General features: G+C 52.0%; 5 protein-coding genes across 5 annotated transcripts; 2 read left to right on the plus strand and 3 right to left on the minus strand.

The window, feature by feature from the left end:
• Positions 1–45: 45 nt before the first annotated feature.
• On the minus strand, positions 46–1,377 carry CDV56_106960 (alkene reductase; the record flags this gene model as incomplete). Its single annotated transcript, XM_026760579.1, has 3 exons — positions 46–381; positions 440–1,075; positions 1,120–1,377. The coding sequence occupies 3 exons, from the start codon at positions 1,375–1,377 to the stop codon at positions 46–48; spliced, it is 1,230 nt and encodes a 409-aa protein (XP_026614319.1).
• Positions 1,378–3,216: 1,839 nt separating this feature from the next.
• CDV56_107110 (uncharacterized protein) lies at positions 3,217–5,991 on the plus strand (the record flags this gene model as incomplete). Its single annotated transcript, XM_026760729.1, has 5 exons — positions 3,217–3,417; positions 3,483–3,519; positions 3,567–4,110; positions 4,158–4,514; positions 4,956–5,991. The coding sequence occupies 5 exons, from the start codon at positions 3,217–3,219 to the stop codon at positions 5,989–5,991; spliced, it is 2,175 nt and encodes a 724-aa protein (XP_026614320.1).
• Positions 5,992–6,122: 131 nt separating this feature from the next.
• CDV56_107252 (short chain dehydrogenase/reductase family protein) lies at positions 6,123–7,268 on the minus strand (the record flags this gene model as incomplete). Its single annotated transcript, XM_026760871.1, has 4 exons — positions 6,123–6,437; positions 6,483–6,857; positions 6,907–7,117; positions 7,171–7,268. The coding sequence occupies 4 exons, from the start codon at positions 7,266–7,268 to the stop codon at positions 6,123–6,125; spliced, it is 999 nt and encodes a 332-aa protein (XP_026614321.1).
• Positions 7,269–7,881: 613 nt separating this feature from the next.
• On the minus strand, positions 7,882–9,503 carry CDV56_107334 (trehalose-6-phosphate synthase; the record flags this gene model as incomplete). The annotated part of the gene is made up of 5 exons (XM_026760953.1): positions 7,882–7,933; positions 7,982–8,324; positions 8,370–8,740; positions 8,791–9,160; positions 9,212–9,503. 5 exons carry the CDS (start codon positions 9,501–9,503, stop codon positions 7,882–7,884), a joined length of 1,428 nt encoding a protein of 475 aa, XP_026614322.1.
• A 1,755-nt stretch (positions 9,504–11,258) lies between these two features.
• CDV56_107485 (Con-6 family protein) lies at positions 11,259–11,652 on the plus strand (the record flags this gene model as incomplete). The annotated part of the gene is made up of 3 exons (XM_026761104.1): positions 11,259–11,305; positions 11,357–11,512; positions 11,562–11,652. The coding sequence occupies 3 exons, from the start codon at positions 11,259–11,261 to the stop codon at positions 11,650–11,652; spliced, it is 294 nt and encodes a 97-aa protein (XP_026614323.1).
• Positions 11,653–12,255: the final 603 nt, after the last annotated feature.

Here is a 12,255-nt window from a genome sequence, read left to right on the forward strand (position 1 = left end):
CAATAACGTCTTGGTATCGAATCACTATATACATCTATGCACGCATCAAGCCGAAGCAGTAGCCGGGGGATAATCCACGTAACACTTGGCATTATCCTCAAACGGACCGTAGAACCGCGAACGCTCGTACGGGGTGAAGGGGATGCCCTTCCTCAACCGCTCGACAAGATCCGGGTTACTGGTGAAGTAGCGTCCGTACAGCAGCGCGTCATATCGGCCCTCCTCCAGCACGCCCCAGGAGTTGCTCTGATCCCAGCCGCCAGCGGAGAAGAAGGGGGTGGTGCCGAAGATCTTGCGGAAACCGCTCAGATCGACGTCCAAAAGCCCCCAGCTGCGGAGGAAGTGGTCCTTCTCCTCGTAGCTGAAGATTTGCTCATAGCGCTGGATCATGGTTAGTGGGCTGCGAACGAATCAAGGCTGGTATTGTGGGAAAACTCACCGGCTCAATGAAACTGACGTACGACAGATGTGGATGCGCCTTTTTCAGCGATTCGCACAGGAAGGTCCAGGTTTCCACTCGCTGGTCGCCGCGCGCCTGGTTGAATAATCCGAATGGCGAGAGACGGATAGCCAGATTCTCCTCCCCCACCGTGATCGCCAACTCATCCATGAGCTCGAGGACAAACCGACAACGCTTCTCCGGCGAGCCACCGTACTCATCTGTGCGCTTGTTGACGTTCGAGCTCAGAAACTGCTCGGGCAGATACCCATTGCCCGCATGCAGCTCGACCCCATCGAAGCCAATCTCCATGGCCGTCTTGGCCGCATTGCAGTAATCGCGGATGGTCTGCTTCAGATGCGGGATGGTGAGCTCGATGGGCGGATGGTCCGCGTACCGCACAGGCTCGGTGGATCCCACAGGGGGGTGGGAGTAGCATTCGCTCGGCGAGTCCCAGACCGTGGCGGAGGCCGAGACAGCAGGCGAGCCCGTCATCTGTGGGATGGTGGCACGGCCTGCGTGCCACAGCTGGCAGTAGATGTAGCCGCCTTGTTCGTGCACGGCGTCAACGACCCTCTTCCAGCCGGCGGCCTGTTCGGGGGTCCAGAGACCGGGCACACCGGGCATGCCATTGCTCTGCAATGGTCAGTTGTGCTCTGGCGGAAATCAAAGCTACTCACCTCTAACGACGGCGGAACACCCTCAGAGATGATCAATCCGCCAGGGGTCGCGCGTTGGCGATAGTACTGGACCATGAGATCGCCCGGATACCAGATACGATTGGGCTGCTCCGGGGTGCTGGTGGGATTCAGCGGAACTCCCCGATTGCGTGTCATGGGAGCATGGACCACCCGGTGAGAGAGTCGGATCTTGCCATTTGCGATCTCCAGGGGCTGGAAGAGCAGCGAGCCTTCGCCGTCGAGCTTGTGGATAGTCATTTCGGCGGGTCCTTGCTGTGGTCGGGCAATATAGACGATCGTGACTACAGATGATAAACAGTGGCTGCTGAGGAGGTCGAATTGGTGTAGCTTTTACCACGGAAGGTAAACAAACCATGGAATGATCAGAAAGTCAAGTTTGAAGGATTGATAATAGAACTCTACGGTGGGGATCGAGGAGAACATAGCGGCCATAACTCCTGGTTCGGTTCCCCTGAAACGCGACTAAATAGGTCTTAGACTCAAAAGATGACACCAATGACAAGAAATAGCGAATGTCCAACCACAGGATTGGTGATGGTAACGGATGGAGCACCAGGTGGGTTGTCTTGGTCTCTCCACCCGTGGATCCGCAGCCATTTTGAAATCTGTCAGTCAAACCATACCGAGGAGACAAACGGCTTAATTCAGAAAGGCTTCAGGTCAATCAATTAAACTCGGGTCTACGAATATAGGCTTTGTCGAGCCATGGACGGAGAGTATCAACTGCGGTAAACCCTGGTTACGTGCCGTCAGCTGTCGACTTTGAACTTCAACACACAGCACGATTCAAAAAGGGCATGAAGACAGACTCGTGACTAGTTCGTCTCTGGCAGCATAATTGAGAAAACTCGTTTTCCAGTTTGTCACTTGAGATGTAAGCGAGAAGGTTAAAGCAGCCGTCAAACTCTGTTCCCCATTGCCGGTGGCCCATTATCCCAATAGGAACAGGTATTTGTCTTGGGAACGGGTCTATTTTGAGATGGACCAATGATCTTCCTCGGAAAAGCTATCGACTGCCTGTCTCTTCCTGCCGCGGTCTCGGCACTATTGTATTAGTCGACACTCCACCGGCTATCATCCTGGCCTTCCCCGAGCGTATCCTCTATTCTCCTCGCCTTGTCGATTGACTGATTTCCCATTTGTTTACCAGTCTCGGACATCCATTGCCAGGTCTAACCAGGGGAAGCTAGTCATCTGGCAAGACGGTCCGAAATCCTCCTATCCAACATTTGATACGAGATGGCTTCAGCCACGGTGCTACGTGCAGACCATGGTAAGAATTTTCCGCACTACTGAGGAAGGCGTTGCTAGCCAACGTGATTGTTTTTTCTATCTCGATCGCATGGAGTTCTTGTCGTCTATTGAGAACGACAATGAGATTGTTGAGGACGATCTGCGGATTTGTAGTAGAATTGGGACAATGGGGAGATTGAAAAATTGCCCTCAAGGTACGTGTACTCTGTCGATGCACGAAGGATATAGCCAGTGGCTATGGTGTTCATCCTTTCCTATCCAGTGTCGATGCTCCGCAGCCACGCTTTATGTAGGAATCTGCAGGCTGCAGCCCATAGTCCATGCTCTATTGCCCCATTCCCCTACCATGATCGATCTGGCTCGCAGGGACCTTGCTTAAGCCCGCCAGACTGGGACGCACTGTCTCAGTGTCATTGTCCCATCCAGTTCCCACCACGCTGAAACTAGATCGCAAGGCGAAGATAATGGCATGCTGGCAGATAGTCTTGACAAATGACAATGCCTTGAGCTCCACCTATCACATGCCTCGCGCGGAAAACAGTCCCTGATCAAAGTTTTGAACGGCGGGTCACTACAGCATGGACTCTAATGGGGATCAGCAGGAGAAGGGATGCTAATGGGAAAATCGTGTGGAAGCAGCTAGACAGCTTGACTAGACTCGAGCCGAGAATTCGGGGCCAATATAGATAGTTATCTGGGCCACCCAGTAGCCCACCTTCCCTCCTCTTCCCTCGATCCTTCTCCGATCCGATTCGATTTCGATTCGGTATTCTTATTTGTGTACTCCGTGGCCTCTGGCGTCATGCTCACTTGACGGCCACAATGAGTGCAGACACCGTCAAACAGCCTGTTGATGTACTGCACACCGTCAATCTGGTGACACAATGTCTGTGTATACCGATCATCACCCTCTTCGTGGCCATGCGGTTCTCCATCCGCTTATGGTACCGACAGTTTGTGGGAATTGAAGACTGTACGTCCCGAGTCAATGCAATCAACAGAACGAACGCTAACATCAGTAGGGTCATGTCTCATCGCATGGGCAAGTTGCTTGACTGTGCCACTGGGAACGTTCTAACATCATGTAGGCCTTGTTCATGGGATACTGCGCCATCGCCATCATCAGTAGGCCACCCCTTTCTATACCCTCTCGAATCATCTAACCGTGATAGTTGGCAAACATGGCGGCGGATACCATCAATCTGATATTCACGACCAGGCAACGATCGTGTCCTATTATAAATTCTGCTACATCGCCACCGTCCTCTACTGCCCGATGGCCCTCTTCGTCAAAATCGCCCTCCTCTCCATCATCATCCGCATCTTCGCACCGTACAGAACCAAGATCATCTTCATCTACGTCCTACTCGGCTGTCTGTGCATCTACTACATCATCGCCGAGATCATCAAGATCCGCATGTGCAATCCCATTCCGTCCTACTGGGAGGGCACCCCAGGGCGCCACTGTTTCGACCAGAGCGCGGCTCTCCTGGCGGACTCGATCATCAGTGTCGTCAGTGATCTGATCATCCTCATTCTGCCGCTGCCCTTGACCTGGTCGCTGCAGATGTCGCGGAGCAAGAAACTGCGGGTGATGGGGATTCTGTCGGCGGGGGGTCTGGCGACGGCGTTTAGTATCTATCGGTTGATTCTCGTGCTGCGCGACGGGAAAACGACGGACATGACCATCTTCTTCATCTGCATCATTCTCTCTGGGTATGCTCACCCCTTTCCCTCGTCATGATCCCGTCTGACTCCTGCAGGAACGCCGAAGGAGGCGTCGGCCTCATCTGCGCCTGTCTCCCGACCCTCAACATCCTCATCAAGAAACTCCGCACGGCCGGCTACAGCTCCAATAGATACTATGAACAGGACTCATCCGTGCACCTGAGTCAAATGAAGGGGGGCAACAACAAGCGGTTCTCCAAGGGGGCTTCGAAGAGCGATACCTACGTGGATGCGACCGAGTTTGGGTCCGATCAGAGCCATTTGATTTCGTACGCGGGCGCGGTGGACGGGGAGTCGCGCGATACAGCGATTGGCATCCAGAAGACAGTCGATGTATCGCAGACAGTCGAGATGTTGGATCAGGATGGCAGTGACCATGGTCATCCTGCTCGGTATTGATTGGTCTTTTGGGGATATGGAATGGTTGGGTGGGCTTTTCTTTGTGATACCAACATGCGCCATCTTCTATTACTGCAGACATAATATTATGGCATACTTGAATATATGAAACAGACTTCTAAACATTGATTTTGGATCGATGTAAACTACCCAATCAATATGATTCATTTTCTACTCTGTACTAATTGTTCAGCTGATCCTGTGCATTGCTCAGCCACCCAGCCTCGTGTCAGCCGCGTCCAGCCATCAATGCTCTTGCCGTCATCATCTCTCTGTGATCCATCCGTGAAACGCAAACATTGCAGAGATAAATGCTAAGATCTTCTGGACTTGATCTGCGACTTGTTCTCCTTGGTCAGAGAAATAAGCTTCGATGGCTGAAGTGGCTGAAAAGGTACGAGCCGTCCACTAAGCTGGGTTCACTTCTAATGTAGACAGTCTGGACTACAACCTCCCTTTTCGCGGTCTCTGCACACATCTAGAAAGCAGGAGACACGAGGAGATGATCCTCAGTCTAAAGATGGCAGCGTCACCGAGACCACCCCCGACCGTGGTCAAGATGTGCTGCTGACTCTCCCAACCATCGCGCGAACAGCAGACCATCACGTCTTTCTCGTGCAAGACGACATCCAGACATTCCTCAACACCGACCTGGATCTCTCTCGAGTCAACATCATCCACAGTCTTCTCTGGATGGCCGGCCGACCGATGAACGCCCGGCCCCTCCAGCGCCAGAAAATGATGGGCTACGAGATCATCCCAACCGAACGCGCGGACCTGCATCTCCTGAAATTCTCGACCAGGCTGCTGGTCAAACCACTCCCCGAGTACATTCTCGACCACGACTTCTGGACGCGGCACCTCTGCTCCTCCAGGACGCTGCACGAATCCGCCAGCGGACTCCTCCTCTCGTACATGTGGCTGATCTGCACCCCGCTGGACCTGCAACTCGCACACGATCACAGCCTCCTCCCCAAGGACCTTACCTGGCCCTGGTGGAAGTCCTTCGTCACCGAATTCTACGCGCACGTCGACGTCAACGCGCTGGACACGGTCAACAAACGCTACCAGTTCGGGGAGCTGCGGCTCGGCCGCATCAACACCATCTACCGCGTGCGGTTTTTCCTGTCGCATTTCATCCGCGGCTATCTGTACGGGTATAACCGGTACGTGGTCTTCTACGAGCGCAACTTCGCCTGGATGTTGATGATCTTTGCGACGTTCTCGCTGGTGCTGTCGGCCATGCAGGTGGCGGCGGCTGTGCCGCGGTTGAATGACAGTGCGGCGTTCCAGGACACGACGTATGGGTTTGTGGTTCTGTCGATTGTGGTGGTGGCGGTCTTTCTGGGCGTGCTGGGGACGCTGTTCAGTGGGATCTATGTGTTTAATATGTTTGCGGCCATATCCCAGTGTCGGAGGGAGAGGTTCAAGAGGGAGCAGCTTGCAAGGAGGAGGATACAGGGTAGCTAGTCTTTGACTACACAGACATGGCTCTTCACTTGGCACGCATTAGGCAGATTTTGAGTCATGTACTCCGTACGCCAATTAAGTATTTCATTTGAGCGCCCAGCGGCACCATAACACTGTACTCTATCAAATGATTAAACTGCCGCATTCCAATCCACCAATCCATCCTCTCCAACCTTCTCCCTAATGAGCCGATGACTCAAATCCCACAATGCAGCCCCCAGCATCGGATCGGACGCCTGTGCCGACTCCTTGCCAGGCTGCGCAACGTCGCTAAAATAGTACCCATTCCACCCCCTCTCCTCGATCTCAGGACTCGTCGCCGCATACAAGGCACTGTACGAGCCCTGCTCGACGTTCCGGCCCACGGCCAGCATGACGGTCGTGAGGAGCTTGCCGAGTAGACCGGGGTATGCGTCTTTCCACTGCTGCTGCATCGCCGTGTTGACCTGCTCCGATTAGCTACATCAACAAGACAGAGAAGAGCGACGTACCGCGCCAGGATGCACAGAAAGCGCATAGACATTATCCTTGTTGGGCTTGATCACCCGGCCAAACAACCCATACTTGACCCCCAGGATGATCGCCAGCTTCGTCCGTCCGTAGACCTCCGTGCTCCCGATCTCGGGGTTGTTGACCTCCTCCACGGACCCGAAATGCACGACCTTGGGCGCATTGCGGTGCTGCTCGGAGGACTCGAAGACGACCCGTGGCGCGGGCGTCCCGGGCATCCTGCCCGTCTTGCGCAGCAGCGGCCACAGCTGATTGACGACGTAGAACTGCCCGAGGAAGTTCACCTCGAAATGTCGATCGAGGTTATCGGCCGTCTCGCCGTACTGGTTCGCGTTGATCCCCGCGGAGAGGATGAGCTGTTGTCGCATTAGCATTGGCACCTCCTTACCAGAAATCCGGACGTACAAGATCAAGTCGCTGCTCGCGCTCCCGGATCCCCGAGAAGACCTCCTTGATCTGCTGCAGATTGCCCATGTCGCAGGGGATCCATTCGATCTGTGCGTCTGCGCCGGCCTCCTCTTTGATCTTGTCGATGGCGGCCTGGCCTTGGTCCTCTTTGCGGTTGACCATGATGACGCGGGCGCCATTGAGCACGAACGCGCGAGAGACTTCATATCTACCCTGTTTCAGCGGGAGTATTCGAATTCAGGAATCAGATAAGCCACTCACCCGATGCCCAATGCTCCGCCGGTCACCAGGGCGACTCGCCCTCGGAGATCGTGGATTTCCTTCCTGGGGCCTATTACGGGTTGGAGGGCGGATTGCATTATGTCTATATATTTACTGGATTGAATTGATTGAATTGATATTCTGCTGCTGGCTACTACCTGGATGTGGTGTTTATATTAATAGTTGGACGAGATAGGAGGTGATCGTCATGATGATATCAGAGCACCGCCAAGACAGCAGCAGGAATTCATAGAAACAAGTCTCATATAGGACCTTGAACTTGTTTCTTCGCAGAATGAGATAACTGTGGATTATTGGTGGCTTCTTTGCCTCATGGTCGATTTGCGTTGCTCATGGTCAAGTGACTTCTTCATATAACTCGAATATTTACACAACTTCTCTAGAAGAACGCCTTTTCAGGCGCTGGTTCCCACTATTTCTCTTTTGACTGATTGGTTTGCTTGAAAGTCGAGTTCAACGCTCTCGCTGTGATTGTACCGTAGGATATGTCCATGTGATTCCAGCTCTACACTAAGAACGATTGATGAACAAAGATTGATCGACTATAAAGTAAATCAATTGATAATAATTAGTAAAGGAAACAGTGAACGCCGTACTGGAACGCTATTGAAAATGTAACAAGTCGACTGAGAACACCCTTGAAGTCATAACATCGTAAGCCTTGGAACCACCCCAGAAGACACCATGACTTCAAGACGACTGCTTTGCGAGGGCATCCACAAAGGTCTCGCCCCATTTGGCACTGCTCATGGTCAGTCGCAGACATCTACAGCCGGCTAGGTCGACCTACCTCGTGTTAGTCGTGACGAATTCGCGCAGCCTTTGGTATCGCTCCTTCTTCTCCTCCTCGTCCATGGTGACCGCCTGGTGGATGGCATTGGCCAGTTCATGCGTGCTGGATGGATGGAAGGTGACACTCCCATGGTGCATGAAAGACGCTGCGCCCGCCAGTTCCGAGAGCACCAGCACCCCCCATCGATTTTCCTGACAGGCGACGTATTCAGAGGCCACGAGGTTCATTCCGTCCCGCCGAGACGTGATGAGACAGGCTTTGGCGACGCAGTACAGCGCTGTCAGCTCGGGGAAGGACACGGAACGGTGGATGTAGATCAGCGGTACGCCCTCCGGGGTGGCTGGACGGTCAGCAAGAGCAATTGCAAGACAAGGACAAGACTTACCATAGGTCCCACAGATCTTCCCGACGAGCGTGGATATCTCGGTTTCTAGTTCCTGGTACTCCTTGACGTCCTCTCGACTGGGAACAGCAACTTGAATCAAGACGACCTTCGCGAGCTCGGGGTGCTCCTTCAGAAACTCTTCGAATCCCTGGAGCTTCTGCACCAGACCCTTGGTGTAGTCCAGCCGATCCACGCCGATAATGACAATCTTGTCCTTGTACTCCTCATCCAGCTCCTGGATACGTTTGACGACCGCTTCGTCTTTCAACGCATCGTCAAACTTCTGGGGGTCGATGCCAACGACAAATACACCCACATGAGCACGATGATTTTCGAACTGGATTTCATTGCTGCCGGTAGTGCGAGCGCCCCTGTCCACTGTCAGCGCGAGCAATCCGGATCGAAAGGGTAGATTACATACAGGCTCTTTTCGCAAGCCTCAGTGAAGTTACGCTTGTACTCTTCAGTATGGAACCCTATCACATCGCAAGCAAGAACACCCTTGAGCAGATCCTTCTCAATAGGCAGCGCGCGCCAGAAGTCCCCTGCAGGGAAGGGAGTGTGCAGCGTGAAGCCAATCGGACAATTCTTCCCCTGGCTCTTGAGGCGTTCGCGAAGAAGCGCAGGCAACAGCAGGAGATGGTAATCGTGCACCCAAATGAGATCGCCATCTTGTGCTTCGTTGGCGACCGTATCGGCGAAGATCTCATTGACGCGCTTGTAGGCCTTCCAGGATTCCTCGTTGAAGTCAACACCGGATTGGTAGTGGAGGATTGGCCAGAGAATGGAATCTAGATCACGTCAACGCGGTGTCCGCCAGGCGGTAGTCGGGGCCATCATACTCGAGAATCCGTTATAATGAGCATGTCCCAGCTCCTCCTCCAGAAAGATGCCTTTGGCGCCTTTCTCTCCCAGAGATTCTGCTGCACTCTTCTGCTCCTCGGGATCTGGTATGTTGATTCCTGGCCAGCCGAACCATTTGAACGTCGTTGAGTTGGTCAAGCCAGACAGGGCTGTTACCAGTCCACCACTGGAGAGACTGGCCTCGAAATTTCCATCGACCTTCTTGAGCGAGAGGGGAAGACGGTTGGAGACTATGATCAAGCCGCGCTTTTTCTGGTCTTCAGCCGCCATGACTATGTTGTACTCTTGAATGTGTTGCTGATGTTGTGTTTACTCGCGTCGGAACTATCTACCTCTGAACTATCGCTTTGGGTATAAGTACAAGAGCAAGAGTGCTGTTAGATTCACTGGAGCCATATAGCACTGTCGTCAGGATGAAGCGTCTGCCAAGCCAGGGTGATAGCCACGGAGCCTTGGTGTACAGCATCTTCACTGCAGTAGATGACGTATTCCATATCAATATCATACCAGTGAATCAAGCCACTGTGTCAGCCACGGTATTCACTGATTGGATGGTATTAAGCAGAATTCTATGACATTTCCTGATACCCCTGGAAGATTCCTGTCATGCTCAAAGTGAAACCTGTAAGGCTGAGGAATGATGGTCAGACCATGATCATCATCAGTCTACAATTCGAGGTCATATTATGATTCGAATCAGATAAAACCTACCAACGGGACTACATGTCTTCCAAGGTTCAGAGCATATATTAAATCCACCCCTCAATATTGATCATTATGCATTAATCATGCAGTTTGGATGTTCCTGGAGAAATCATCCCCTTGTTGTTATGGGTACAGATGATGATCAGAAATAACCTCACCATGACGTTATCCGCCTCCGTCACCCACCAATCTCATCCACAGCAACATGGAAGAACATCAAGACAGAATTCTCTCTGGCACGAAAATACCTCTTCATCCCACTCCCCGACGGCTGTCTCGCTCTCCAGCTGGAGTGATATGCTGGGGCTAGTAGTAGAGAATTAAAAGGGCAAGCCGTTGCTTCGAAATTGATATTCGGGCTGGAAGGAGTGCTGGCGAACAGCAATTGCCATTGTCTCATCCACCACCACTGACAGTGACTCGGGCTTATACTTAGCTCTTGAGTTTATTCGGGATGTTGGTGTAGAATTCGCAGCGTGGTCGACAGAGGGTGCGAAACGAGTCTGCTGAAGGTATCACGGGTCTTTGTAGATGGGTCTCAGAGCCTCAACTCTCTAGAAGGAGATAAATTTGTGGCCGCAAATATAGCCTTGGATAGAATATACTAGCCTGAGGCAGCATTCAAAGAGAAGACTGCGGTCTTATCCCTCAAGACCAAGATGGCGACGTACCAGGCAGGTCTACTCGGCATGCCGACAGGATCATTCCTCTTTGATCATCATTACTCTAGGATCGAGATACCGCTTGAGGTCCGGCTAGAACATCCCTTCTTCTGGGGAAGGACTTGTTCACAGAAATTTTCCTCGTTGTGATATCAGATATCAGATAAACTTCAACTCATCGATCTGAACCATCCGACGCACTAGCCCTGACAAACTCATCAAGCACGTAATCCAACCCAGATATTGTATGATACACAAATACGATGACATCGATGAAGTCTTCAAGCATGTACATCCGTCATGAAGCAAAGAATGAAGCTGCCGGGGAGCTGTAGTGTCATCAGTGGGACCTGACGAGTTCGATGCCTGGTCGATCACCCGATGAGACCTGATTGATGATAAGAGAATTTGTGGGGTATCAATCTCATCATTGAGTTTATCCTCCACGTCCCATCCATTGAAACCAGTTGTGCGGACGGATAAACCCCGAGTTGGGTATCTGATCAATATGACGCCGAGGTGACTTCAGCTGTGGCGGGGGAGGGTGTATACTAGCCCAAGAGAAGATATAAGGAGCAACAGCCTAGCAGTTCAATTGTCCGATTGAATCAAATTCACGAGCAATACAAGATACAATCAGGAATTCTCGCAAAGCACAATGTCTAGCGCTGAAGATCGCGTCAACGCCCTCCGTGGCTACAAGGCGTAGGTTGATCCTGTTTCAATCTCCATAGGATAGCCATAACAAAGTGGTAGTACCCTGAGCAACCCCAGAGTCTCAGATAAAGCCAAGCAGCACGCTCAGAATGTCATTGACAACGAATTGGGCGGCGAGAAAGTCCATGATGACTTTTACCAGAGACGGGGTGACGACCAGAAGGACCCTAACAGAGTCCAGGCTGGTTTGAAGGCGTATGTTCTCCCCCCTGTCAATTGAACTTGCCAGACTAACTTCATCCAGTGCCACCCATAACCCTGGAGTGACAGACGAGGGTAAACGCAGCGCTGCTGAGAAATACAAGCAGCAGTTCGGTCAGGGTCCGGACGAGTGAACTATGGGAAGGTTTTGATCGTATGACTTTTAACGAGAAGATGTATATTAGTTTAGTTTGATGATAATGAACCTACCGTTGAGTGGAACACATACCGAGACATAGTGTTTTCCATAGGAAACCGAAATGTTGACTGATCGCATGAACAGTGTCACTTTGTAGCACTCCTGCTTTTGGACGTACTTTTCGGGCATATGGACCAGACGTAAAGAACTTTAGCGCCGTAATACACAGTGTCTCGGTGGTCCTAGCCTGTCACGGTTCGTATGACTGTATATAGGCACCGGACCCGTTTGCAACAGGTGGAAACTGGAGTCGCGTGGTTCGAGAAAGGCGTTGAAGAAGATATGAAAACGACTTCAAGAGGTTTGGTGTTTTGAATGGAGCCTATGTACTCTCCATAGCCAGCAGCAGTTAGTAAGATCAACCATGATCCCCATGATCTTATGATCTTGTGTCCTCGCTAGTTACCACATAGTCTAACCTTGCCACCGTGATAAAGACTGGAATGAGTTGAAGCAGTCGACAAATCAGTTCCTGGGCAGTCGCGAGCGCTAGAAAGCGAAGTAGCGTCCACCGGCGTATAATCCTGGGAAAGGCCAA

Source organism: Aspergillus thermomutatus (assembly GCF_002237265.1).
Source record: "Aspergillus thermomutatus strain HMR AF 39 chromosome Unknown NODE_98, whole genome shotgun sequence".
Taxonomy (NCBI): Eukaryota; Fungi; Ascomycota; class Eurotiomycetes; order Eurotiales; family Aspergillaceae; genus Aspergillus; species Aspergillus thermomutatus.